General features: G+C 39.5%; 1 protein-coding gene across 3 annotated transcripts; it reads left to right on the forward strand.

Moving 5' to 3' along the window:
- Window positions 1-1,887: 1,887 nt before the first annotated feature.
- Window positions 1,888-20,796, forward strand: hook1 (hook microtubule-tethering protein 1). Of its 3 annotated transcripts, none has more exons than XM_058379414.1 (22): window positions 1,888-2,068; window positions 4,384-4,469; window positions 7,160-7,232; window positions 7,342-7,392; window positions 7,736-7,868; window positions 9,438-9,505; window positions 10,875-10,937; window positions 11,033-11,116; window positions 12,364-12,527; window positions 12,839-12,979; window positions 13,135-13,336; window positions 13,722-13,832; window positions 13,926-14,013; window positions 14,717-14,783; window positions 14,893-15,033; window positions 17,008-17,095; window positions 17,246-17,277; window positions 17,562-17,644; window positions 18,465-18,565; window positions 19,259-19,360; window positions 19,864-19,932; window positions 20,039-20,796. In XM_058379414.1, the coding sequence occupies exons 1-22, from the start codon at window positions 2,024-2,026 to the stop codon at window positions 20,192-20,194; spliced, it is 2,148 nt and encodes a 715-aa protein (XP_058235397.1). In that variant the 5' UTR covers window positions 1,888-2,023; the 3' UTR covers window positions 20,195-20,796. The 3 variants fall into 3 exon arrangements, with proteins under 3 accessions (XP_058235397.1, XP_058235396.1, XP_058235399.1); XM_058379413.1 differs by having other exon boundaries at window positions 1,889-2,068; window positions 18,462-18,565; XM_058379416.1 differs by lacking the exon at window positions 1,888-2,068 and adding an exon at window positions 2,152-2,280 and having other exon boundaries at window positions 18,462-18,565.
- Window positions 20,797-26,337: the final 5,541 nt, after the last annotated feature.

The following is a 26,337-nucleotide window of genomic DNA, read 5'->3' on the forward strand; positions in this document are numbered from 1 at the left end:
TCTGCTCCGCATTTCATCAGCTGCAGTGAATGCCAAGTCCCTGTTAAGTTTACAGGTTATTTTCAACAGCTCCTGGCCTGAGCGCAATAGCTATATCTGCTCAAGAACACTGTAAAGCAAGCGCTTACTCTCTTATATTAAATTTTATATTTCTTCAGTATATTTAATTTACTACAGTAGAATACAGTGGCACAGTGCCTTCATTTACTCTTTAAAAGAGTTCTTCTGTAATAAATGATCTTGATTAAACAGGAACAGTCATTATATGAATTTAACATCTGCTGTCTGAGGCTACTGTGGAAACTGTGGATTCTGGACAGATGAAGACTGAAAAAAACAAAACATCAATTCTTCAACTCTCCAGTTTCAGCCTGTGCCCACTATAGCCTTTCATTCCTGTTTTTGAACCTGATGTGGCCTTCCATCTATCGCCTATCCATCTCAAGACTCAATGTGTTCTGTGTTTAATTCAATTAATGTAGGCTTCTAGTCAGCTTGAACCAGTCTGCTCATTGTCATCTTATTCCTCTCTCTGAAAAAGTGTTTTTTTTTTCACTTTTACCAAATAGATATCAGGTATTTCTTGATTCACTTTAAGATCTAGCCCCAGCTAGAGAGAAGCGGCCCAGTAGCATGATGCTACCACCACCATTCTTCATTGTAGGAATGTTGTTCTTTGGATGAAAAGCTTTCTCACATTTGAACCAAACAATTCCAGCTTGGTCTCATTAGATAATAATACATTTAGCTAAATGGGTTCAGCAAAATTTTGGTGGGTCTGGATGTTTTTGTTTTGTGAGAAAGCGTCTCCATGTAGCCTCCAGACATGTGAAGATTATCAGATTCTTGTCACATGCAAGTGAGCAGTATGTACCAGATATCCCTGCAGCTCCTTTAATGTTGCTGTAGGTCTATCGGCAGTGTCCACTGCCACTGTCCTCTTGGCCTGGTATGTTTCAGTTTTGGAGGGATGATCCATTCTTTGTTGATGTTACTGTCGTGCTGCATTTTCAAGACAATAACAGCCTTCATGGTGTTTCGTGGTACATGTTTATAAGCCATTTGGAGTCAGATAAAACCTAAAAGGTGTCAAGAAAATCCTACAGAAACAGCTGATCTTTATCTAGGATTTAATCGCAATAACTAAATCCATGACAACTGTATGATCATTACTTCTGAACAAGAATTTAAATGTGATGCCCTTATTATTAAAATGTGTGCAACCTATACGACCAGGTTATTGTACATTTTTCCCCCAATTTGTTTTCACTTGTTGGCTGTTATACCACATTGACGTTGAAAAAACATCTGACATGATTTATTTTGGATTAAAACAAAAAACCTGAGACGTTGTATAAACTTTATATATTTTTATAAACTTTATAAACTTTATTATATATATTTGCAATGTCCTGCTTCCCCCTATTTTATTGCATTTTGTAATATTTTTCCACACCTACAATTATTAGCTTATATATTACAGTCCTTATATTCAACTTTACTCTTATTTTGTTAAGTCTGTTAAGTCTTATAACTTATTGATAATTTACCAGGTAATTTACCAGGTTAGTAATACTAGTTAAATTACGTACATTTTTACCGAAATAAACGATTTCTGTATATATGTTTTTTTAGTGCATGACCTCAGTGTCATGCATTTTCGTGCCGCATTCTGATTGGCTGTTCTTTGCTCGTGAACTCAAGGCATAATTGGCTTTTCACTCCTCAGTCCTGCGCTTTGATCCCGTCAATCCCCCAATCCGCATCAGCGGAGCGCGCGCGCACTGCGCCGCTCCGATTCACGAACACGTTACGGCAGAAACAGTGCGCGCGCACAGCAGACTCGGGCGTGCGGCGCGCCGACGGGAACGTCCGCCTCCAGGTGAGGTCAAACGCAGCGGAAAAGGGAAGCGCATTGTTGACAGGTGAACGGAAAAAAAAAAAAATATATATATATATATATATATATAAATAAATATATATACATATATATATATATGTTCGAGCTGCGACGGTGGGAGAGATGGATTTGAACAAAACGGTGTTATGTGAGAGCCTGATTATTTGGGTAAGTCATTTATCCGCCTTGGTCCCTCGAGCGTCCTTCGGCTCTTGGGTTATTTATCTAGCCTTTTAAATGAATGACGATGTCACTACCTGTCGCAGGTAGTCGGATGTGCATCGTGTTTATTACTCTGGAGCACACATTATAAGAGGTTTCTAGCTTAGTGAAGACATTCATATCTCACATCTGATGCGTGTTTTGTTGTAAACACACAGGTTTGTATTATAACTCTTGCTCTTTAGCTCATGATGCATGGACAGATCGCTAGCCGGCTTGCTAAGTGTTGCAGGAATTACTAACACGAAACATTTGCATTATTATCTCATTGCTCCTCCCTAGGATATACGTGGAAGGTCTCATGATGCGTTCATAACTTTTGATCAGCAGCCACTATATGGCCAAAACTTTGCGGACACCTGACCATCACACCCGGAAGTGTTTATTCCCCAAACCACAAAGTTAGAGGCACACGATTATGCAAAATGTCTGTATGTGCTGTAACAGATCCAGCATGATGATGTACCCGTGTACAAACCATGCTCCAGACATGAAGACATGGCGTGTTAAGGTTGTAGTGGAAGAACTGCACTGAGCCCTGACCGTGACTCAACCCCACTAGGGTGAACTGGAACTCTGACTGAATCTCACCTTTACAACATCAGTGTCTGAATAAGACTGATCTCCTCATCATGGCACCTGTTAGTGGGTGGGATATATTAGGCAGCAAGTGAATATTTTGTCCTCAAAGTTGATGTGTTAGAAGCAGGAAAAATGGGCAAGCATAAGGATTTGAGCGAGTTTGACGAAGGGCCAAATTGTGATGGCTAGACCACTGGATCAGAGCATCTCCAAAACTGCAGCTTTTGGTGGGGTGTTCCTGCTCTGCAGTGGTCAGTATCTATCAAAAGTGGTCCAAGGAAGCAACAGTGGTGAACCGGCGACAGGGTCATGGGCGGTCAAGGCTCATTGATGCACGTGGGGAGCGAAGGCTGGCCCGTGTGATCTGATCCAACGAGCTACTGTTGCTCAAATTACTTTAGAAGTTAATGCTGGTTCTGAAGGACAGGTGTCAGAATACACAGTGCATGTTAGATCAGGGCTGTTTTGGCAGCAAAAGGGGGACCAACACAATATTAGGCAGGTGGTCATAATGTTATGACTGATCGGTGTATGAGTGGTATTCAGGTGTCCGCAATCTTTATAATAAGTGCTCTGTGTTGTTAGGATAATAATTTAATAGTGAAATGTTAACAACCTGTTGTCATTTCCATTTCCATAACTCCATGGTTCTACACACAGGGTTCAAATACATATTTCTATTTCTTATCTAGATATCACTATATTATTTTGCCATTTATTTAACCCACTTAAAATGGAATACATTTGTGTGCATTGACCTGCACATGCTTTTGAATTGAACGCTTGGTTCCGACAGGTATGCGGTCTATAGTTTTCGCTGTAATCACAAGAGCTGTATGTTAAACGTCACAGACAAGACAACAAGGTTCAAGGTTCTGTATTTGTCACGTTTATATTGCATACACGTGTTGTGAAATGATTTTCTTTCCACAGTGAAACAATAAACAGGAGAACAATGAAACAATGAAAGACATAATAAAAAAAACAGTGTATAATAAAATATCGTAGACAGACAAATAACATAGTTACATGGAGATATGTGTCATAGAATATAGAATATTATAGAATGTATACTGAACTATACAGTGTGCAAACAGTGTGTGTTTTTGTCCCAGTAGTGCAGACTGTATTGTGTTTGTGTATGTACACATCATTCTCTGGGATCCAGTATAATAGTTTTAGAATTACTGCTGCAAAATTAGATTAAAAAACACCATTACTCTTGTGAATATGTATCAATTAAATATGCACAGTTTGATATAAATGCAGCGATTCACAGCTCCAGTTCCTGTGAAGGTCATGTTGGCCATATAGTTCCTCGATCAGCACGGATTAAACGGACCACAGATCAGTGGGTTTTGTTGACTCGGTGTGTTATAAGTCAGCGCTGAGACAGTACAGCACAAAGCACAGTCTATACAACAGGACTCTATAAGCTGCTACACTCTTTTGCTTACACAAAACATAAAACAGACCATGCAGTGTTTCTACTCCTGGCTCAGGATTAACTGATTAACATGAGGGAAAAAAACAGAAGTGTCTGGGGTTTTTGATTTTGTCTTCGAGTGGAATTTACCTTTTCTCTAGCAGTCTGTGAGAGTGAGGGTGGATTCTGCATGCACGTGGATATTTGCATGCATGTAATCAGTAATATTTGCTTTGTTTGTGTATGTCTTCAGTTGCAAACCTTTAACACTGCAGCACCATGTACCACAGTGGAGGATCTGACCACCGGTGCTGCTATGGCACAGGCTCTGCATCAGATGTAAGTGCATCTTTCATTCCTCTCTCTGATTCTCCCATTTTATTTATTTATTTTTGTAATTATTGAGGGAGCGTTTTCCTCCCTGAATATTTCACAGCACTCACTGAATTGTGGATATTCTGCTTAAGGGTTTTACTTGAACATGGATGCACTCTTAGTAAGAAATGTTTTGATGGTGGATCCATCGTGTTCCCCGTCCGTCCGAGATCCACTTTAGCTTCGATATCTCAAGAATGTGCGATTGAATGTTTGTAGGATTTTGATGAAATTATTATTGAAACCAGCAAATGAACTGATTAGATTTTGGAACTGATCCAAATAGCATAAAGGTCACAGCAAGCTCAAAATAAATTTATTCAGTTCAGTTTTTTTAATTTACAGTTTGTCAGAGATGTTTCTTGCTTGTTCATGTTCAGGAGCTAATGCTGCCTTCAAGTTCTGCTGAAAATACAGTTCTAAATAGTTCACCAGTGTCATAATTACAAAACGCTATAATGTACAAGTTGTATTTTTCTGTGAGCCCTGATTTTCTGAGTTAGAGTTTATTAGAGGTGTTTATTTTCACTCAGTCAGGCAAAAATCACCTCATGTCCTTGATGATACAAAAATCTTCTTCTTCTTCTTCTTCTTCTTCTTCTTCTTCTTCTTCTTCCGGCTTTTCCCTTCCGAGGTGGCCACAGGGCCACCTATCCCTATCTTCAGCATCCTCAACACTTGCACCCACTAGCTTCATATCCTCATTTATTCCATCCATATACCTCCTCTTTGGCCTTCCTCTTTGCCTCCTGCCTGGCAGCTCCATGTCCAACATTCTCCTACCAATATACTCACTCTCCCTCCTCTGAACATGCCCAAACCATCTTAATCTGTCCTCCCTAACTTTGTCCCCCAAACGTCAAACATGAGCTGTCCCTCTGATGTACTCGTTCCTAATCCTGTCCAACCTTGTCACTCCCAAAGAGAACCTCAACATCTTCAGCTCTGCTACCTCCAGCTCTGACTGTCTCTTCCTCAGTGACACTAGGTGCGTTTACATGGACACTTTTTAATCAGATCGGACTGAATTCAATCAGATTGACGAATCCGATCGCAGCGTTTACATGAACGTGGTATAAGTAATCAGATTGTTATGCGTGTTTACATGTCACATGATTAGAATCGGATTAGACCTTTTGACATGCGCATAGTCCACGAAAACATCCGTACATCATTCGTATCAATGTCCGTACGTCATACGTCATTGCACATGCGCATAACTTTCCAGGAACATATTCCATCCGATTAAGTGTTTACATGTCCTCTCGATCGGACTAAAAATGGTTTAAACCACCTCTTACCATCCGATTGAAATTTTAATCAGATGTGGCAAATTCCATCCGATTGACACTTTTTTAATCTGATTGTGCTTCTAGTCCTGTTACGATCGGATTACAAGTGTCCATGTAAACGCACCTACTGTCTCTAAACCATACAGCATGGCCGGTCTCACCGGTCTTTGATGATACAAAAATAAATCAATAAATAAAAGTATTCTCATACCATCTATTTTTTTCTCAGATCAGAATCTCAGTCTGTCAGTTTGTTGCTAGAAAATTCGTAGTAATTTTAATTTAATTTGATTCTAATTTGATTATCTCAAAAATAAGTGGTTAAACGTAAAATGAACTGACCCTTGCAGCCTCTTGATGAACTGGTTACATTTTGGCATTGGTCAAGGTCACAGGAAGGTCAAATGTCTGTTACTTAAATCTTCATTCAGGAAGTCCAGCTGTGTCAGATTTGGTCTCTTTATAGACTGCTTAAGGGTTAAAGTCACTGTACATGGACCCCAGTGATGATCGTATGCATGAATTTACAGTGAATATTTATCAAGAACAGTGGTGTATAATCGAATCCGGATGGGTGTGGGTTTGGGTTTTCATTCCAGTCAAAAGGAGCCACACCTTAATCCACCTGTTCAATCAGATGATCTCAGGCTTTCAGTAGAGTCAGGTGTGGCTCTTGATTGATTGAAATGAAAACCTGCGCTCACATTGGAGCTTTCTGGCTAGGTTTATACACTTCTGATCAAGAACTCACCAAAAACAACATACATACGGTATCTTAAAGGTATATATTTTGAGGCATGTTTTAAGAATCAGCATTAGACGTCTCGGTGTTGATCCTTGGGGCAATTGAGTGAAGCCAGTCTTACCAACTGCATGTTCATGGACCTGATTGTCGTCATTGCAGGACTGTATCACTGTCTATATGTGTCTCAGATACAGTTCAGTCTTAATAATATATAGGTTCATATAGGATTTACATTGTTGTGCAGTTAAGATAAGATTAGATAGATATTATAGCTTTATTGTCACTGTACAGGTACCACGAAATGACGTCTGGAGCAAAGAGTAAGACAGTAGATATAAAATATACAGTGAAATGTTTTACAGCGTATCTCTAAGTCAGGAGAACATTAACATAACTAGCAGCAAATGAAGTGTTATATTCACACCAACTGTGTTGAGACCTTACTTTTTTATTTTTCTTAACAGTGTTTTTTTTTCCCTGCTGTTGGTGGCACAAGCTTTTCCAGGAGTCATAAATAATTAAAATTTCTCCTTACAGAAATTGATTATTTATTTACTGACAGCATGCAGTGCAGCGCTGACTGAATCTTCACACCCCATTAACCTGTTCTTATTTAGAGATCCATCCTGGTTCAGTGACAGCTGGCTGACACGGATTAAGGAAGATGTTGGAGATAACCTGAGACTCAAGGTAAACTACCGAACCTCCTGCTGTGCAGATTATCCACATTTCTGTTATGCGTTTTGTAGCACTTTTTAAAGGTTTTCTTTCTTTTTTTCCTATTGTGTTTTTTCTGCAGTTGAACAACCTTAAGAAGATCTTGCAGATGATTGTTGATTACTATAACGAGGTATGTTTTACAACAGCTTAAGAACCACTAAATGATGGAGACTTATAATGTTGATGTTTTGTTTAAGCATAAAAAGAAGGAACATGCTTTCAAATAGCAGAAGTCTTCTCAGCATCGTTTATTGCCTCCTTACAGCAGTGCCTTTGGTACATACACAAAGGAATTCCATCTAGGCCTTTCTTTATTCTTTAGTGATCCTCTGCCATGTTTTTGCTGATTCAACACATCTACCTCTCTTTCTCTCTCCGTCGCTCTCGTTCTGTTTGCCTCCTTTAATGTTATTCATCTCCTCTATATCATTTGCTTGTTTTGTGTATGTGTGTGTTTTTGTGCTTTGTGCTAGGTTCTGAATCAGCAGATGTCAGGCTTCCCCATGCCTGATGTGGTGCGCGTGGCCGAACTCTCCGACCCCGTGGAGCTCGGGCGCCTCCTCCAACTCATCCTCGGCTGTGCGGTCAAATGTGATCGGAAACAAGGTACCTGTTCTCCTCACTACACTATTTCTACTAGCACTGTATTTCCATTACTTAAGTAATTCAGTAAATCAGCACTTTATTGAATTGCACCTGCTGATTTATTACCCCTACCGCTCTGTGTGCTTGCAGTGCAAAAAAATTACATCTTAGTGAATTAAAATATCTACTGTGTCCTGTGAAAAGATTACAGGAAACTAAATATAGAACTGTGTCCCAAATGACGTAGTACAATAATCCCCCTTTTATCGAAACCCAAACCCACCTGCGATAAACGAAAATCCGCGATACACGGACGCCATCCCCAAATGCTTTTTTTTTTTTATTGTTTAAGCCGTAAATGACCCTCCCACACTCTTTTAACACACACAGAAAACATTTGCAAGCATATAGTGAGATGATTTTTTTGAAAATTCGTAGAAATATCACATTTAAAGGGCTTGCAGAAAAATCGTAAAAATACAGCATACACGGAGCAAACCGAAACACTCGGGACAGTGACATGCGAAGAACTGGGATGCTGGAGAATTCTGCCTCCCTTTCCCCAACTGCACGCATAGCCAGCAGCCAATGACAACCATGATTAAATGAATGGGGCATTCCGATTGGCCAGACTCGTTTCTCCAGCCGTACTGTATTTTGATTTTCAGCATCCCCACACCATGCTTTCCTAAACAACGTTACGCTGTACAGTATTCGATATAATATTAACATTTTACTTTATTTTAATTAATGTTTATATTTTGTAATTAATAATTGTATTTTTATTAATAAATGACCTTATTTCAACATAAAAACAATTCACTATAAGGTTTGCGGATACCGCGAAAATTGATCGTGAAAATTAGTTAGGTTCCAAATAAAAATCTGCGATATACCGGGACCGCGATATAGCGGGGGATTACTGTACAAACTACATACTTACACAATGCACTATGTACTATAGCGTCTAGTGTATAAACAGAAAGGTCATATCGTCTCTATCATATTTTTACTAAACGGAAGTTGAAGCCGTTTCCCGTTCGATGGCAATTGACACAAATCAAATACACGTTATGTGATGCTGCTAGCTATAGTAGAATCAGGCGAATTTTAAATTATTGACAAATAAGTGTCCAACATTCTACACTTCCTTTTATCATTTCAATAAGTGCACTTCTTCTTTTTGGAATTTTCAGTATGAACAAATTACTCACATTATTTATACGACACAACGGAGTAGAATAGTGCATAACTATGCGATTTGGGACGCATCTTAAAATCATTAAACCTATTTCTAGACATATTCAACTCTTTTTAAGCTCAGAATTTTCTTTGTCTATTTTGGCTAATTATTTTTGCTCATTTAAAACATAATTTCTAGAAAGAAACAAAATAAGCTGTCAGTAGAATAAGAAAATTTGAAGTTTAGAAATAGTCAAATATGCCTAGAAATAGGTTTAATGATCTTATATTTGGTTTGCAGTAATCTTATAATAAGGAACATTAGATACATTTGACTAGATTTGAGATATTTTTGCTCATTTTTTTGTTAGTTATTACGTGTTTGACAGTAACTCTCTCTTTCTCTAGAGTATATCCAGATCATAATGACTCTGGAGGAGTCTGTGCAGCATGTAGTCATGACAGCCATTCAGGAGGTCAGTCTGCATTAAGTTGATATTATTAATAAATATCTTTTATACCGGGCAATTTTTTAACAAGTCATGAATTTATTATTAAGTGGAAGCTCCAGCATGCGTGACCAGACCCATATTTTTGGCAGCAGTCATTTTAAGCTAAAAATGCTAGAGGCATTAATTTCTGCATTAATACAGACTAATGGAAAGGAATGAAGGAGAAGACGATGTAGATATAGACCCAATCTGGTCCTGGTTAAATTTATGATGTAGTTCATTGTGTTTTTTCCTCAACAAAAAGTTGCCAAGTAGTTGGTAAAGGTGTCGACTCTGAGCTGTATCTTTCTCTCCTCACATCTCGGGTAAAAACATCTGCGTCGATTTACAGTAACATCTTTATTTTCTCTTGACATGTTTAACTCCATGTTGTGCTAGAAGGAGAGTTATATGACAGCTTTGTGCTACACTTTATTTGCTTGGTTTTTCCACAATTTCTTCACTCTGTGAAATGCATTATATTTAAACATACAAACCAGAGGCTTTGGGTTGTGAATATCGATAAGAAGTATGATTTATTTTGCCATTAAGAGGTTTGAACCCAATCAGTTAATAACTTAAACAAAATAGACTTCGTGTTTTGCACTTTTTGACCATAGAGTACACAGTTACAGAAGGAAAACGATTAATAATCTCACTTTCTGGTGTCACCCAGATGAGGATGGGTTTCCTTTTGAGTCTGGTTCCTCTCAAGGTTTATTCCTCATATATCTTCTCAGGGAGTCTTTCCTCACCACCTTCACCTCGGACTCGCTCTTTAGGGATAAATTTAAACTTTTTTCCCCAGAGGCCAAAAAATGGAATTTGTGCCTGTTTTGATTGTGCACATGTTCAGTATTGAATGTCTTTGTCATGTCACACTCCTTAGTGAAAGTAAAATCTGTAGTATTATCAAAGTATCATAAACATTTCTGTTTTTCCCTAGCCTACTAGGGGTAATATTTTCATAGAAAAGTTCCAAAAAACCAATGTGATTATTTTTTCCCACACAAACTATTTTTGAAGTAAATGTTGATATCAAACCCATTTCTGCTCTCTGAGATGCCTCAAGTGTTTTTTAATAAGCATGTAAAGTGAATGTGTTTATCTTCAACCAGGAAAATTCTAAAATTCAGAGGGAAAAACACACATCTCACACTGAAAGTCCTGACTCATTTTATATCAGACCTGTGACAATAAATCTGATTAAAAATATCTGATAAGTTGATATTCAGTCTGCCAGCGGAACAAATCACTGGTGTACTGGTAAAAATGTCCATTGTAAAAACAACATTAAAATTGATTTCAATTAATTTTCTTAATTGACTTTAACTGATGTTAAATATTTTTCCAGCTAATGAGTAAAGAATCCATGACCCAGTTTGGGACGGAGCCACAGGGTGACGTTGATCAACAGGTAAGAGAGTTAAGTGACTGATTACATGCTGAAAGATCCTTTGCCTCGACTCTGATGTGTATTTTATAAGATTATAAAATGCTTGTGTTTGGCAGCTGAAGAAAGCTCTGGAGGACTTGAGCGAGCTGATGGCAGAGAAAGATGAGCTAGCTCAACGCTGCCAAGAGCTCGACATCCAGGTGAGGAATTTGATTACAGGCATCCTGGCAAAGACAAACACGTGATCATGATGTTGCTGGTTCTTTCAGCTCAATAACGTCTTGCAGTATCTGTAAATGTGTCTTGGAGAGCACAGAACCAGGTTTGATGCTGTCGTTCAACTCAGATATTCTGCCTGTAGCTCAGGTGTAGAAGATAAACAGTGTAAAACACCATGATGAAATATTTTAACAGAGGCAGGTCTGACATTTGTGACCCATTTATCATTCGAAAGCAGACTGATTGCTTTACAGGCAGCACTTTCAGAAACCGAATCCATGAGCTCTGATGGTTTTTAACCCTCGCATTCATTGATGAGGGATTTTTTGCTGTCGAGTCCTCACGCTGATGGATGTTTCTCTGTGACTGTTAGTGAAGCATTTTAATAACAACCATGAAAATGGTACAGATTCATTCCTGCAGTGTTCATATTCCTCAGCAATCAGGGTGTTACCTTTTGGAGAATGTGTACACTACATCAGATCAGATTTTCTTGGATTAAATTCTCCTGTAGGTAGTTAAACACTTCACTAAGGTTTTTGCTAAACATGAGGGCCACATTTAAGGCTTCATCTATTTAGTCACTGTGATCTTGTCTTCACACTGTTGTAAACTGATCCACTGCTGACTGATTTTTGACAGATTGAGTATAAACGTGTCCTTGGTGATGAGAGGTAAGTCCAAATGCATGGCTGTAGAGCCTAACCGAAAACATACTAAAGCCTTTCCCTAACCAACCTAACAACCTAACTGGGGATGTACTCACAAAACCCAAGCTGTGGCTGTGTTTTCGCTGTTTTCCAAAAAAAAAAAAAAAAACCCACTGAAGACATTAAATATTTAAGACTCTTGCGGTGGTTAACATCAGCTAATATCCCTGCACTTTTTATCCATTTTGATATACATTCTTGCTGTGACAAAGTCGATTACTTTTACTGCTTTAAATCTTTTTCAGTGGTTTTATATTAATGAATTGTTTTCAAAAAGGTACAGATGATATTGTCTAAAGTATATTTCTTTATATTTAATTTATTTGAAGAATACAACATTGCAGTTTTCCAGTTGTAATTAATAAACATTCTTGCTGGTTACAAGCGACTTACCTGAAGAAGGATCTCTGTCAAGTATAAAATAACGACTCCTCATGCTAATAACAGCAATGTCTACTCACAAGATCCTGTACTATAGTTATTTACACCGCCACTTTAACGCCTGACCCTGTAAACAGGTGGCAATTCTGCAGGACGAGCGGAATAGCCTCCTAGCGGAGAACGACGTTCTGACGGATCGAACCAGTCAGTTGGATTCTTTTGACAATCCCAGCACTCCATCAGGGAAGAAACACAGTCAGCTCCAGCTGCAGCTAGAACAGGTCCAAGAGGAGAACTTCAGGTATTTTTCAACCACAGAGCTCACACAAACAATGTACTAGCTTTTCAGGCTACAAAAATGACAGTTCAGATTACTAATCCACTGTTTTATTCCAATTTATATATGTTTTATTTAATAATATTTTTAGAAAGAGTCTGCAGTGTCAGCACTTTGAAAAACAGTCAGATGCAAAGCTGCAATTTTCCAATTTTTTTTTCCCCGCACAAGAAAGACTTCAGACTCGACTTTGCGGTTTTCCAAACTTCTCTTTCCAAGCTGGAAATACATGATTTTTTTTCTGCATTCTGTGTGTCTTTGTATGTGACTGTAAGACTGGAGGCCGCTAAAGATGATTACCGTATTCACTGTGAGGAGCTGGAAAAACAGCTGGTGGAGCTTCAGCATCGTAATGATGAACTGACCAGCCTGGCCGAGGAGTCTCGCTCGCTGAAGGACGAGCTGGACATACTGAGGTGCGTTACTCACTCACTAAAAAGTTTATTTTTATTCAATTGACCTCTACATATTTTAGAACTGAGCATGCTTTCATCCCAGCATTCTTAAAATAATGTCATTGTATTTATCTGTTCAGTCAGCTTATCATTCTGACATGTGAATATGTGTGTAGGAGCTGCTCTGACCGGGCGGTGAAGCTTGAGGCCTCTGTGGAGACGTACAGGAAGAAGCTGGAGGATCTTGGCGACCTGAGACGACAGATGAAGGCTCTGGAAGAGAAGAACATGACTTACATGCACAACACTGTCAGTCTGGAGGAGGAGCTTCGCAAGGCCAACGCTGCTCGCGCCCAGCTAGAGACATACAAGAGACAGGTAACCATAATATCATTTAAGCCTTTATAACACACAGTTCAGTTGGCTTCCTGTTTATTGTGTATAAAAGTATACTAGTATACAACATTTGAAAACCTCAGTGGTCCATTATATGTGCAATCATTTCAAATTCGTCCACAGAAAATTAATCCCGATCGTACTCATGTTTTTGTTCCTTTCAACAGCTTATTGCAAGGGGAAAGGCTTTAAATCTGTAAGAATTATCCTATGAATGACGTGCGTCTTCATAGATTTAGGGTTTTTTTGTCCATGAATATGTAAATAACGTGTAAAATCTTACCCAGACACTGAAGATTATTCTGGAAGGTGTGCTGTACACAACCCTAAGTGTGCAGTTGGACACATTTCCATATTTTTAAATCAGGTCCAGGAGCTTCACAGGAAGTTGTCAGAAGAGACACGCCGAGCCGATAATCTGGCCTTCGAGATGAAGGAGTTTGAGGAAAAGCATGAAGCCTTACTGAAAGAGAAAGAGGTATAAACTTGTCTCAGTACTATATTTACAGAAAGCTTGATGCTTGATGAGGATTTGAGTGTACTGTGTGTGTTTTTATACCCAATCTGCCAGAGGATCATCATTGAGCGAGACTCTTTAAAAGAGACCAATGAGGAGCTTCGCTGTACACAAGCTCAACAAGACCAGCTTCTGCAAGCGGGTACGTTATTAGAATTATTGCATGAAGGTAGCGTGGCAAAAATATCATTAATGAAGCACTGAATTCTCCTCATGCAAACATCACAATTCTCCAAATGAGATTCTGTAGAGCTACTGTGAGATGGAACATATGGAATAATAATAAAAAGAGCATGTGGTGAAAGTAGGGACTGAATGAAATTCAGTGAAATGAAATTACTTATTCATCTGGTTCTCATCAACAGTACTGAACAGTTAACATGCAAAATTACTTCTTAAATCTTATCGTCTGCCTTCAACATTCATACTGGTAGCCGACATGGCTTTTTATTGTCGACACTGTTCTGAATTCAGGAAGTGGAGGCTCATCGACAAATATACAGTCTCCTGAGCTGTACTTGCAACATTGTTCTGTACAACAAGCCTAGTCACCTCATAATTATGATTTTTCCTAGAGGTATTAACTCCAGTCCTTGAAGCCCAAGTATTCTCTGTTCTCAAACACACCAGATCCAAATGAGGTATTGATAACGAGCTCCTGAGCTGAATCGGGTGTGTTTAGAGCAAGAAAACTTGAAACTCTGAAGGCTGATGAATCATTAGGACTGGTTCTGAGAAATATTAAGCCCATAACCACCTCATTCAAAGCAGAGAAATTCATTCAGCTTCCTGCCAACTGGAATGAAGGAATTAATGTAAAATTCCTGCGTGTTTTTAAACTACAGAAATGTATAAGACTGGGAGTCCGAGTCGGGACAACTTAGCTGCTGAGATGTTGCCTATCGAGTACAGGTATTGTGTGTTTTTCATTGGTTTATGATTCATGGTGTATGTTCTGTCAGGGTGGAGAGTTTTGATATCGGCTTTAACTGGGTGTGTGTGTGTTTGTTTTGTCTAACAGAGAGAAGTTCATTCGTTTGCAGCATGAGAACAAGATGCTGCGAGTGCAACAGGAAGACTCTGAGAACGAGCGCATCGCTGAGCTCCAGATGCATCTGGAGGAGGCACGGCGTTCACGCAGTGAGCTGGAAACTGAGAACAGGTAACACACTGTACATGTCTAAATATCTGAGATCAGCTGCACTCACATACTGGATATGCTTTTACTCACATCATCAAAATCATCTCTGAGCTTCTCTGAGTGAAGACACATGGGGCTGTGTCTATTTATGCACATTGCCAGGTGCAATTAAGGCGCATTTAGTTTCTTGTGTGTTGTGACTGAATGTGGGGCTATGAGCCTAAATATTCCATTGGATATAGTAAACCTTGATCAATTGGCAACAGCCATTTATTAATATACAGTAATCATTACATTACCAGCCATTATTAATATTATCTGCCTTCCAAAATGAGGTGTACAGAAGCACAGGAGCATTGTAATGTGTTAATATGTATGTTTTTCCTCTGGAATTGTACTGCTTATGAACTGATGGCATTTATTTATTTATTTATTTATTTATTTATCCTCACTTTTCTTCTAGAAACTAAAACAGATGCAGTACCCGGTGTTTCCTGTAAAATCCTGTATATAAACCATTTCTATCTTAGACAGGTGATCTGTGAAAAGACTAAACATTTAGTGATCATAGATTTTCTCAGAAGCTGGTGATATTCACTCATAGACTTTTTTTTTTTGTTGTTAAAACCTTTGGCTGCGTTTAGACTTGGCATTAAAATGCAATTGCTGTTTTCTGATCAAGCAGATTAGGTCATCATCCAAACAGGACACAGCATGTTTACACTGGTCAATGTCACATGGCTTCTGTATCTGGACATCTGATCGGATCTTTCTTTGCAGTGCTATATTTACACATGTGGACAAAATTGTTGGCACCCTTCCATTAAAGAAAGAAAAACCCGCAATGGTCACTGAAATAACTTGAAACTGACAAAAGTCTGTTGGTGGCATGCTTTACACCACTGCATTTGACGCTTTGCATTGCACTTGGTGATGTAAGGCTTGGATGCAGCTGCTCGGCCATGCAATCCCATTCCATGAAGCTCTCTACGCACTGTTCTTGAGCTAATCTGAAGGCCACACGAAGTTTGGAGGTCTGTAACCATTGACACTGCAGAAAGTTGGCGCACTGTGTGCTTCAGCATGCGCTGATCCTGTTCTGTGATTTTACTTGGCCTACCACTTTGTGTCTGAGTTTCTGTTGTTCCCAATTGCTTCCACTTATATGTTATAACAAGACTAACAGTTGACCGTGGAATATTTAGTAGTGAGGAAATTTCAAGAATGGACTTAATGCACAGGTGGTAACCCATCACGGTACCACGTTTGAATTTACTAAGCTCCTGAGAGTGACCCATTCTTTCTCAAATATTTTGTAGAAGCAGTCTGCATGCTTGATTTTATACACCTGTGGCTATGGAAGTTATTGGAACAGCTGAATTCAATGATATGGAGGGGTGTCCCAAAACTTTTGGCAATATAGTGTAAGTCAAACTGAAGTGGTGGGTTCTCTTTTAAAAAAACTCATTTTAGAAGGATAAGGTGGGTAGCTGGCGAAATGGAAAGAGTAATGGAAACCTATGGGTCTGGGATCGTTGCCAGCTGTGGTGGGAAAAATGTGCGTACTTCACAGAGAATGAATTGTTCCGCAAAAGCAAACTTTTCATTATATTTGCGATGCACTCCGCCCTTGATTGTATCGCAAAACCAAACAGCTTTTAAATGCAATTTTAAACACAGCCATTGATATAAGGCTAAAATGCAGGTACGGTGTGTTTTTCTTTATTTTTTTTAAATCATATTAGCTCTCATTCTCCTAGCAGTGCTGTGATGTGCAGCTGTACAGAACACAACTACAGTCATGCTAGCAAGTCAACGATCATCATGAGCATTGGTATGAAGAACTGGTTTCCGTGCACGTAGTTTGTTAATGAATGCTCTGTGACACATTTACAGAACTGCCCAATTTCCAAGAACAAACTTGTGATAATGATAATAAATGATCATGGTGGTGACTCTAGCAGTAAACATGTAAATCTCCATGTATTCTTATAGGCTGAACAGAGAGAGCATCAGTGAGCTGCAGCAGCAGGTTGAAGATTTGCAGAAAGCTCTCCAGACCCAGGGAGCCAAACCCGAAGATGTGAGTGTGTTGCTCTCACACACACTGTACATGTGACTGACAGTACAGTCCACGCTTCCTCATCTCATCTCTCTCCTCTACACACCACAGTATGATGAGCTTCTGAATCTGAATCTTCAATGAAACGCTTGCTTTTTTTTTTTCTCCTAGTCTCACCTGAAGAGGAAGCTGGATGCTCACATGTAAGTTAGTCATTATTTCATTTTGGATTTTAGTGTATTATATTAGGCCTCAGAAGCTTAATACATTGGTATTGTAATAAGGGTGAGGGAAGCAAACTCGGATGGACAGGATGGATGGATGGATGGATGGATGGAATTTATTGATCCCATCACAAAAATTCTTGTGTTAAGATCTGTGATGTCGTCAGGAGGTTTGTAACTGTTGGTGGTGCTGTTGTGCTTGGTTTGCTAGGAGAGATCTGTTATATTGCAGAATCTAATGCTGTGTGTGTGTTTGATCTCAGGGTGCAGCTGAATGAAGCACAAGATGAGATCATGAAGAAGAAGGAGCTGCTGGAGGACCTACAGCCGGATGTGTCTCAATCCTGTGAGTCTGAGCTTGAATCCTGATCTCTGACATTTAACACTCATGCTCACAGGTCACTCTATAGTGCAGGCAGCTACTGTATTAACACACACTGTATTAACACATACTGTATTAACCCTGCTTCACGATTAGTGGAAAATATAAGCTTCTCACAGCAGTTGTTTTTTCTGTTATGTAATATAAAAAAAATTCCCATTTTTTGCAGTCAAGCATTTAAACTGTGTTCTCTATATACAACCTCAACTAATTAAACTGATAATGTACTCATTTATTAACTGAACTTTATATTTATCATGAAAACAAAAAGATTCCTGAAGTCTAGGTCAGACAAAACAAAACGAATCATACGTATACAGGAAGACGTTTGAATAAAGATGGCACTGATCCAATATCCGGCACTGCCATCACTGTTGGATCAGATGGCGCATCCTCTGCAATTGGAATCAAATTATATAATTCATAATAAATGTTATATTTTTCTTCATACTTTATTAAGTTTAGAGTGTAAAGGATGAACTGATTCATTTAGAAAGAAGCTTTTTAAAGCTTAGTTTTTGAATGAAACACCATCAGATCAGCTGATACTCAAAATTTCATTATCTGAAAATAAAAAGCGGTATCATATCTTCACTACAGACAATAAAGTTTTTTTAATCTTAACACTTGGGAAAATCCTACATAAACAGTTTTAAATGTTACTGATAAATTGCACACACTCTCTGTTCACACTGAATTAAATGCACATGTAAATCTCTCTAAACCTGAACTCCAGTCAATCTGAAATAACCTTTGATTCGACGTTGATCTGCTTCTCCAGCAGCACTGAAGGTGGATGAACTGATGGCTGCTCTGAAGAAGAAGGACGATGACATGCGAGCGATGGAGGACCGATACAAAATGTATCTGGAGAAAGCACGCAATGTAATTACACACAGATACACACAAACAGATGACTATGTATTCACTTGTGTAGAGAAACACGCATGCGTTTTTACAAAAATTACATTTACATGTGAATTCCTAACCTTCCAGTCAGTACAACACCTCAACCACTGAGCTGCCATCTCTCACTTATTACATGTCCACACAGCGTCTTGTCCAGTCGTTTCTGATGACATAGTTTTTCCTCTTGCACTCATTTGAACTGAACACTAAATAACTGAATGAGGAAATGAGAAACAAATAGCATGCTGTTTGCTAGCATCATTCACACCTAGAGATATTTTAGTGTAGTGTGTGTGTCAGCTACGTGAGAGATCCACACAGACACGGGAAGAACATGCAGTACATGCTGGACATGAATCCTTAACAACGAGAGCAACACAGTTTAATTAATTCTGTTTAATTGTGTGTGTGTGTGTGTGTGCGTGTCTGTGTGTTTGTGTCTGGGTGTGTATGCATGTGTGTGCGTGTCTCTGTGTGTTTGTGTCTGGGTGTGTATGCATGTGTGTCTCTGTATATGTCTCTGTGCGTGTCTCTGTGTGTGTGTCTGGGTGTGTGTGTGTCTATGTCTCTATGTGCGTGTCTGTGTGTGTCTGGGTGTGTGTGTGTGTGTCTCTCCGTGTGTATCTCTGTGTGTGTGTCTGTCTCTGTGTGTGTGTGTGCGTTTAATAGGTGATCCGAGCACTGGACCCGAAATTAAACCCAGCCTCAGCTGAAATCCAGTCCCTGAAGAACCAGCTGTCAGAGAAGGAGAAGAGAATAATTGCTCTTGAGGTCTAAATCTTACTTCATGTTTTATACCACATCGCTCTACCATTCTCCATTCTGATTGGTCAGGGGATTTTAATTTATTGTTTATAACAGCATGACTGTAGCGCCGACTGCTTTATATTAACACACGTGTCGTACAATGGGTTATGATTTCTACAGTAACAATTCATTCACCCGTATGCTGGCTGCTCCTCGTCATCCATTTCTCATACTAATACAACTGCTAAAAATGGAGAAGTGTAAAAAGACATTTATTTCACATTTGTGGAATAAGTCTACAATATTTCTCTCAGTTGTTTCAAGTTTTCCATCATGGCAAAGCAGCATTTTCTTTAGTTTAGGTTTAAGAGAAAGTGTGGGACAAGAAGTAACTATAAAAGGATAAAAAATATCTATGACTTTAATTCATAAAAAGGTATGACATTGTCATCAATTAATTTCCTCTCAATTCTTAATCTTTTCCTCTCTCCCTCTATAACATCTCTGTTGTTGCTTGTCCTCCACAGAGAGAGTGTGAGCAGGCGAAGCTCAGAGAGTATGAGGAGAAGCTGATTGTGACTGCGTGGTACAATAAGGTGAACAAGAACTTTGTAAGACTTTGTGTAAACATTGTACATATATATTCCTGTACTTCAACAAATCAACGTCTTTCTCTATCTAACACGCCACACGCTTGCACAGAGCCTGAATTTTCATAAGCTGGCGATCGAGTCTCGTCTGAGCGGCTGCTCTAACTCTCTGGTGCCACCTGGTCAGTCCTTCCTGGCCCAGCAGCGTCAGGTGACCAACGCACGCCGCACCATGTCAATCAACGTGCCTGCCAGCTCCTCCAAGTGATAACTCCACCTCCCCTCCACCCACTACACCTGGTTTTCCCTTTCCTCAAGTGCACACTTAAGTGACCTTAAACACCTTGAACCCCTAAATAAAGGGACAAGCACGCCATAATGTGAACATTAGCACTTAGGAACCCTACATATATAAATATATATATATATCTATACATGTATATCTGCTCCAACAATCAAGCAACACTTTACAGAAACAATACTCACTCAAGCACAGTAATGTCAGTTTTACAGAATATTACACTTTAATTGTCCATGCACACTTCACCCTCTGCAAATAGTGACATGAGTCAAGCTGTATTACTGGCTTGATATCTATATTATATGAGGTTATGACCTTTTCAGAGAGAGAGAGAGAGACATATCACGATCTTGTCCTTGGGTTCAGGATGCATGGCGCAGGACTGGACTTCCTGTAGTATTCTATGCAGTCAGGTAACGTGTACTATTATAAGTATGAATACTACTATTCCCCTGAATGTGTATATGTATAGAGAGATGTGTGTTTATTGACATTGCATTTTAATCTCTCAGCTTCCATGCATGTTAACGAAATCAGTTACGTTGAATGGTGGATAAAAGATCAGGAAATACACATATATGGTGCTGGACACCAAATGCTCAGTTTTTTTTTCTATGACAAAATGACTACTTTTCTTATAAACAAATACAAAATGTAAACGATTAACACATGATCACAGAAATTGAAATGTAGGTGCTATAGCCAGTGTTTAATTAACTAGAGTAAGCTGTCTGTACCATTTATTTAATACAGAGTTTGACTGTGATTGGACTTTTGCATGCTCTTATGGACAGCAGCAGAACCTTTTTGCCTCTTGTATATTCGATCTGGCTTTAATGCGTAAGAGCATCAGATATCAGGATTAAATCACCAGCTCACGGTCATGGCATCCCAGCCCACTCGTCCTATTATAGGGTGAAATGCTGTGACTCTTTTGTTTCTGCTTGCGTTCTTTATTTTTTCTGGAAGCATTCGTGACCAACAAATGATCCCTTGCTGCAGTATAGATTTAGAAAGACTGTAGGTCAATCAGAGGGTCAGAATAATTTGAGGTTGTGTCATACAAGTGTGATTTAGTTTTTGATGTTAGAAAATATTTAGCCAGTGTTTCTCAACCCAGATGCTTCATGCTTTTGCCCCCAGCAATCAAGAGAACCTGGATAAGGGCAGAAAGTGGGTGTATCCTGTGGGTGTCACTCAACACTGGATTAATAAACATTTCTTTTGGCTCTGTTTACACTCTTAATGATTGCTTTTCTTTAATAGAGTCTTAATCTCTAATTTGCTTTCTAATTTTTAATGATTATCATTGTACTGAATATAGGATTTTTATCCTTTACTGGGAAATATGATGTTTTTTGAATGATAAATTCAGATACTTATGTGAAACACTAAAAAAGCTAGACCTTTATGGTTGTATATGTGATTACTGAGTGTTACATGTTTTTGTCAATCATAAAGCTTAATAAAGAAAAAATAATCTATGGATACCTAAATCTTTGTTTTCTGCACAAAAATAAACACCCCTACAAAATAAAATGTCTTTTCACGCTTGTTTTATTGAAATGATTGAATTTATTCTGGTGTTCCTCCTCACTATTTTGCATGGTGTTATATATTAAATATCTGTTTTTATTGTCTTGATTATATTATTAAATTATTTGGTTTTTTTTTTTTTTAAACCTCCTGTAAAAGGTACAGATGGTATACAACAAGATATACAAATTTCATGAAAGCATCAAAATATTAAATTGCTGGAAAGTCTTTCCTTTTTTCGAAGTAGAGAGTCGGGAGAACCGGGACACAGAGATACAGATGTGTACTTTATTCCTTTACACTTACACACAGTGGCATACTTCTTACACACACACACACACACACACACACACACACACACACACACACACACACACACACACACACACACACCCCCCCTAAATATTCTGCAGAGAGGTCAATGATTAATCACTTCTTCTTACAGACACTGCACCTGGAGTCTTATCATGTTGCTATGTATATGACAGATCTTCAACAGGCCAAGAATGCACTCACTCACACATACTCTACTTACACATCTCTCACTCTCTCACTCTCTCATTCACTCACTCACTCTACTCTACTTACACATCTCTCACTCTCTCACTCTCTCATTCACTCACTCACTCACTCACTCACTCACTCTACTCTACTTACACATCTCTCACTCTCTCACTCTCTCATTCACTCACTCACTCTACTCTACTTACACATCTCTCACTCTCTCACTCTCTCATTCACTCACTCACTCACTCACTCACTCACTCACTCTACTCTACTTACACATCTCTCACTCTCTCACTCTCTCATTCACTCACTCACTCACTCTACTCTACTCTACTTACACATCTCTCACTCTCTCAATCATTCACTCACTCACTCACTCACTCACTCTACTCTACTTACACATCTCTCACTCTCTCAATCATTCACTCACTCACTCACTCTACTCTACTTACACATCTCTCACTCTCTCAATCATTCACTCACTCACTCACTCACTCACTCACTCACTCTACTCTACTTACACATCTCTCACTCTCTCAATCATTCACTCACTCACTCACTCACTCTACTCTACTTACACATCTCTCACTCTCTCAATCATTCACTCACTCACTCACTCACTCTACTCTACTTACACATCTCTCACTCTCTCAGTCATTCACTCTCTCACTCACTCACTCTACTCTACTTACACATCTCTCACTCTCTCAATCATTCACTCACTCACTCACTCACTCTACTCTACTTACACATCTCTCACTCTCTCATTCACTCACTCACTCTACTCTACTTACACATCTCTCACTCTCTCAATCATTCACTCACTCACTCACTCACTCTACTCTACTTACACATCTCTCACTCTCTCAATCATTCACTCACTCACTCACTCACTCTACTCTACTTACACATCTCTCACTCTCTCAATCATTCACTCACTCATTCACTCACTCACTCTACTCTACTTACACATCTCTCACTCTCTCAATCATTCACTCACTCACTCACTCACTCTACTCTACTTACACATCTCTCACTCTCTCAGTCATTCACTCTCTCACTCACTCACTCTACTCTACTTACACATCTCTCACTCTCTCAATCATTCACTCACTCACTCTACTCTACTTACACATCTCTCACTCTCTCAATCATTCACTCACTCACTCACTCACTCTACTCTACTTACACATCTCTCACTCTCTCAATCATTCACTCACTCACTCACTCACTCTACTCTACTTACACATCTCTCACTCTCTCATTCACTCACTCACTCTACTCTACTTACACATCTCTCACTCTCTCAATCATTCACTCACTCACTCACTCACTCTACTCTACTTACACATCTCTCACTCTCTCATTCACTCACTCACTCTACTCTACTTACACATCTCTCACTCTCTCAATCATTCACTCACTCACTCACTCACTCTACTCTACTTACACATCTCTCACTCTCTCAATCATTCACTCACTCACTCACTCTACTCTACTTACACATCTCTCACTCTCTCATTCACTCACTCACTCTACTCTACTTACACATCTCTCACCCTCTCAATCATTCACTCACTCACTCACTCACTCTACTCTACTTACACATCTCTCACTCTCTCAATCATTCACTCACTCACTCACTCACTCTACTCTACTTACACATCTCTCACTCTCTCACTCACTCACTCTACTCTACTTACACATCTCTCACTCTCTCAATCATTCACTCACTCACTCTACTCTACTTACACATCTCTCACTCTCTCAATCATTCACTCACTCACTCACTCACTCACTCACTCTACTCTACTTACACATCTCTCACTCTCTCAATCATTCACTCACTCACTCACTCTACTCTACTTACACATCTCTCACTCTCTCATTCACTCACTCACTCTACTCTACTTACACATCTCTCACTCTCTCAATCATTCACTCACTCACTCACTCACTCTACTCTACTTACACATCTCTCACTCTCTCAATCATTCACTCACTCACTCACTCACTCTACTCTACTTACACATCTCTCACTCTCTCATTCACTCACTCACTCTACTCTACTTACACATCTCTCACTCTCAATCATTCACTCACTCACTCACTCACTCTACTCTACTTACACATCTCTCACTCTCTCAATCATTCACTCACTCACTCTACTCTACTTACACATCTCTCACTCTCTCAATCATTCACTCACTCACTCACTCACTCTACTCTACTTACACATCTCTCACTCTCTCAGTCATTCACTCTCTCACTCACTCACTCTACTCTACTTACACATCTCTCACTCTCTCATTCACTCACTCACTCTACTCTACTTACACCTCTCACTCTCTCAATCATTCACTCACTCACTCACTCACTCACTCACTCACTCACTCACTCTCATACTATCACTCTCTCACTCACTCACTCTCTCACTCATACTATCACTCACTCACTCACTCACTCTCTCACTCATACTATCACTCACTCACTCACTCACTCTCACTCATTCACTCATACTATCACTCTCTCACTCTCAATCATTCACTCACTCACTCATTTACTCACTCACTCACTCACTCACTCATACTATCACTCACTCACTCACTCACTCACTCACTCACTCACTCACTCATACTATCACTCTCTCACTCACTCACTCATTCACTCACTCACTCACTCACTCATACTATCACTCTCTCACTCACTCACTCATTCACTCACTCACTCACTCACTCACTCACTCACTCATACTATCACTCTCTCACTCATTCACTCACTCACTCATACTATCACTCTCTCACTCACTCACTCATTCACTCACTCACTCATACTATCACTCTCACTCACTCACTCACTCACTCACTCATACTATCACTCTCTCACTCATTCACTCACTCACTCACTCACTCACTCACTCACTCTACTCTACTTACACATCTCTCACTCTCTCAATCATTCACTCACTCACTCACTCTACTCTACTTACACATCTCTCACTCTCTCATTCACTCACTCACTCACTCACTCACTCACTCTACTCTACTTACACATCTCTCACTCTCAATCATTCACTCACTCACTCACTCTACTCTACTTACACATCTCTCACTCTCTCAATCATTCACTCACTCACTCACTCACTCATACTATCACTCTCTCACTCACTCACTCACTCACTCATACTATCACTCTCTCACTCACTCACTCTCTCACTCATACTATCACTCACTCACTCACTCACTCTCTCACTCATACTATCACTCACTCACTCACTCACTCTCACTCATTCACTCATACTATCACTCTCTTACTCTCTCAATCATTCACTCACTCACTCACTCATTTACTCACTCACTCACTCACTCACTCATACTATCACTCTCACTCACTCACTCATTCACTCACTCACTCACTCACTCACTCACTCACTCATACTATCACTCTCTCACTCACTCACTCACTCACTCACTCATACTATCACTCTCTCACTCACTCACTCACTCACTCACTCACTCACTCATACTATCACTCTCTCACTCACTCACTCACTCACTCATACTATCACTCTCTCACTCTCTCACTCACTCACTCACTCATACTATCACTCTCTCACTCACTCACTCACTCACTCATACTATCACTCTCTCACTCACTCACTCACTCATACTATCACTCTCTCACTCACTCACTCACTCACTCACTCACTCACTCACTCATACTATCACTCTCTCACTCACTCACTCACTCACTCACTCATACTATCACTCACTCACTCACTCATACTATCACTCACTCACTCACTCACTCACTCACTCATACTATCACTCTCTCACTCACTCACTCACTCACTCATACTATCACTCTCTCACTCACTCACTCACACATACTCTACTCTACTTACACATCTCTCACTCTCTCAATCATTCACTCACTCACTCATTTACTCACTCACTCACTCACTCACTCATACTATCACTCTCACTCACTCACTCACTCATACTATCACTCTCACTCACTCACTCACTCACTCACACATACTCTACTTACACATCTCTCACTCTCAA

This window comes from Hemibagrus wyckioides, linkage group LG25, assembly GCF_019097595.1.
Source record: "Hemibagrus wyckioides isolate EC202008001 linkage group LG25, SWU_Hwy_1.0, whole genome shotgun sequence".
Classification (NCBI taxonomy): domain Eukaryota; kingdom Metazoa; phylum Chordata; class Actinopteri; order Siluriformes; family Bagridae; genus Hemibagrus; species Hemibagrus wyckioides.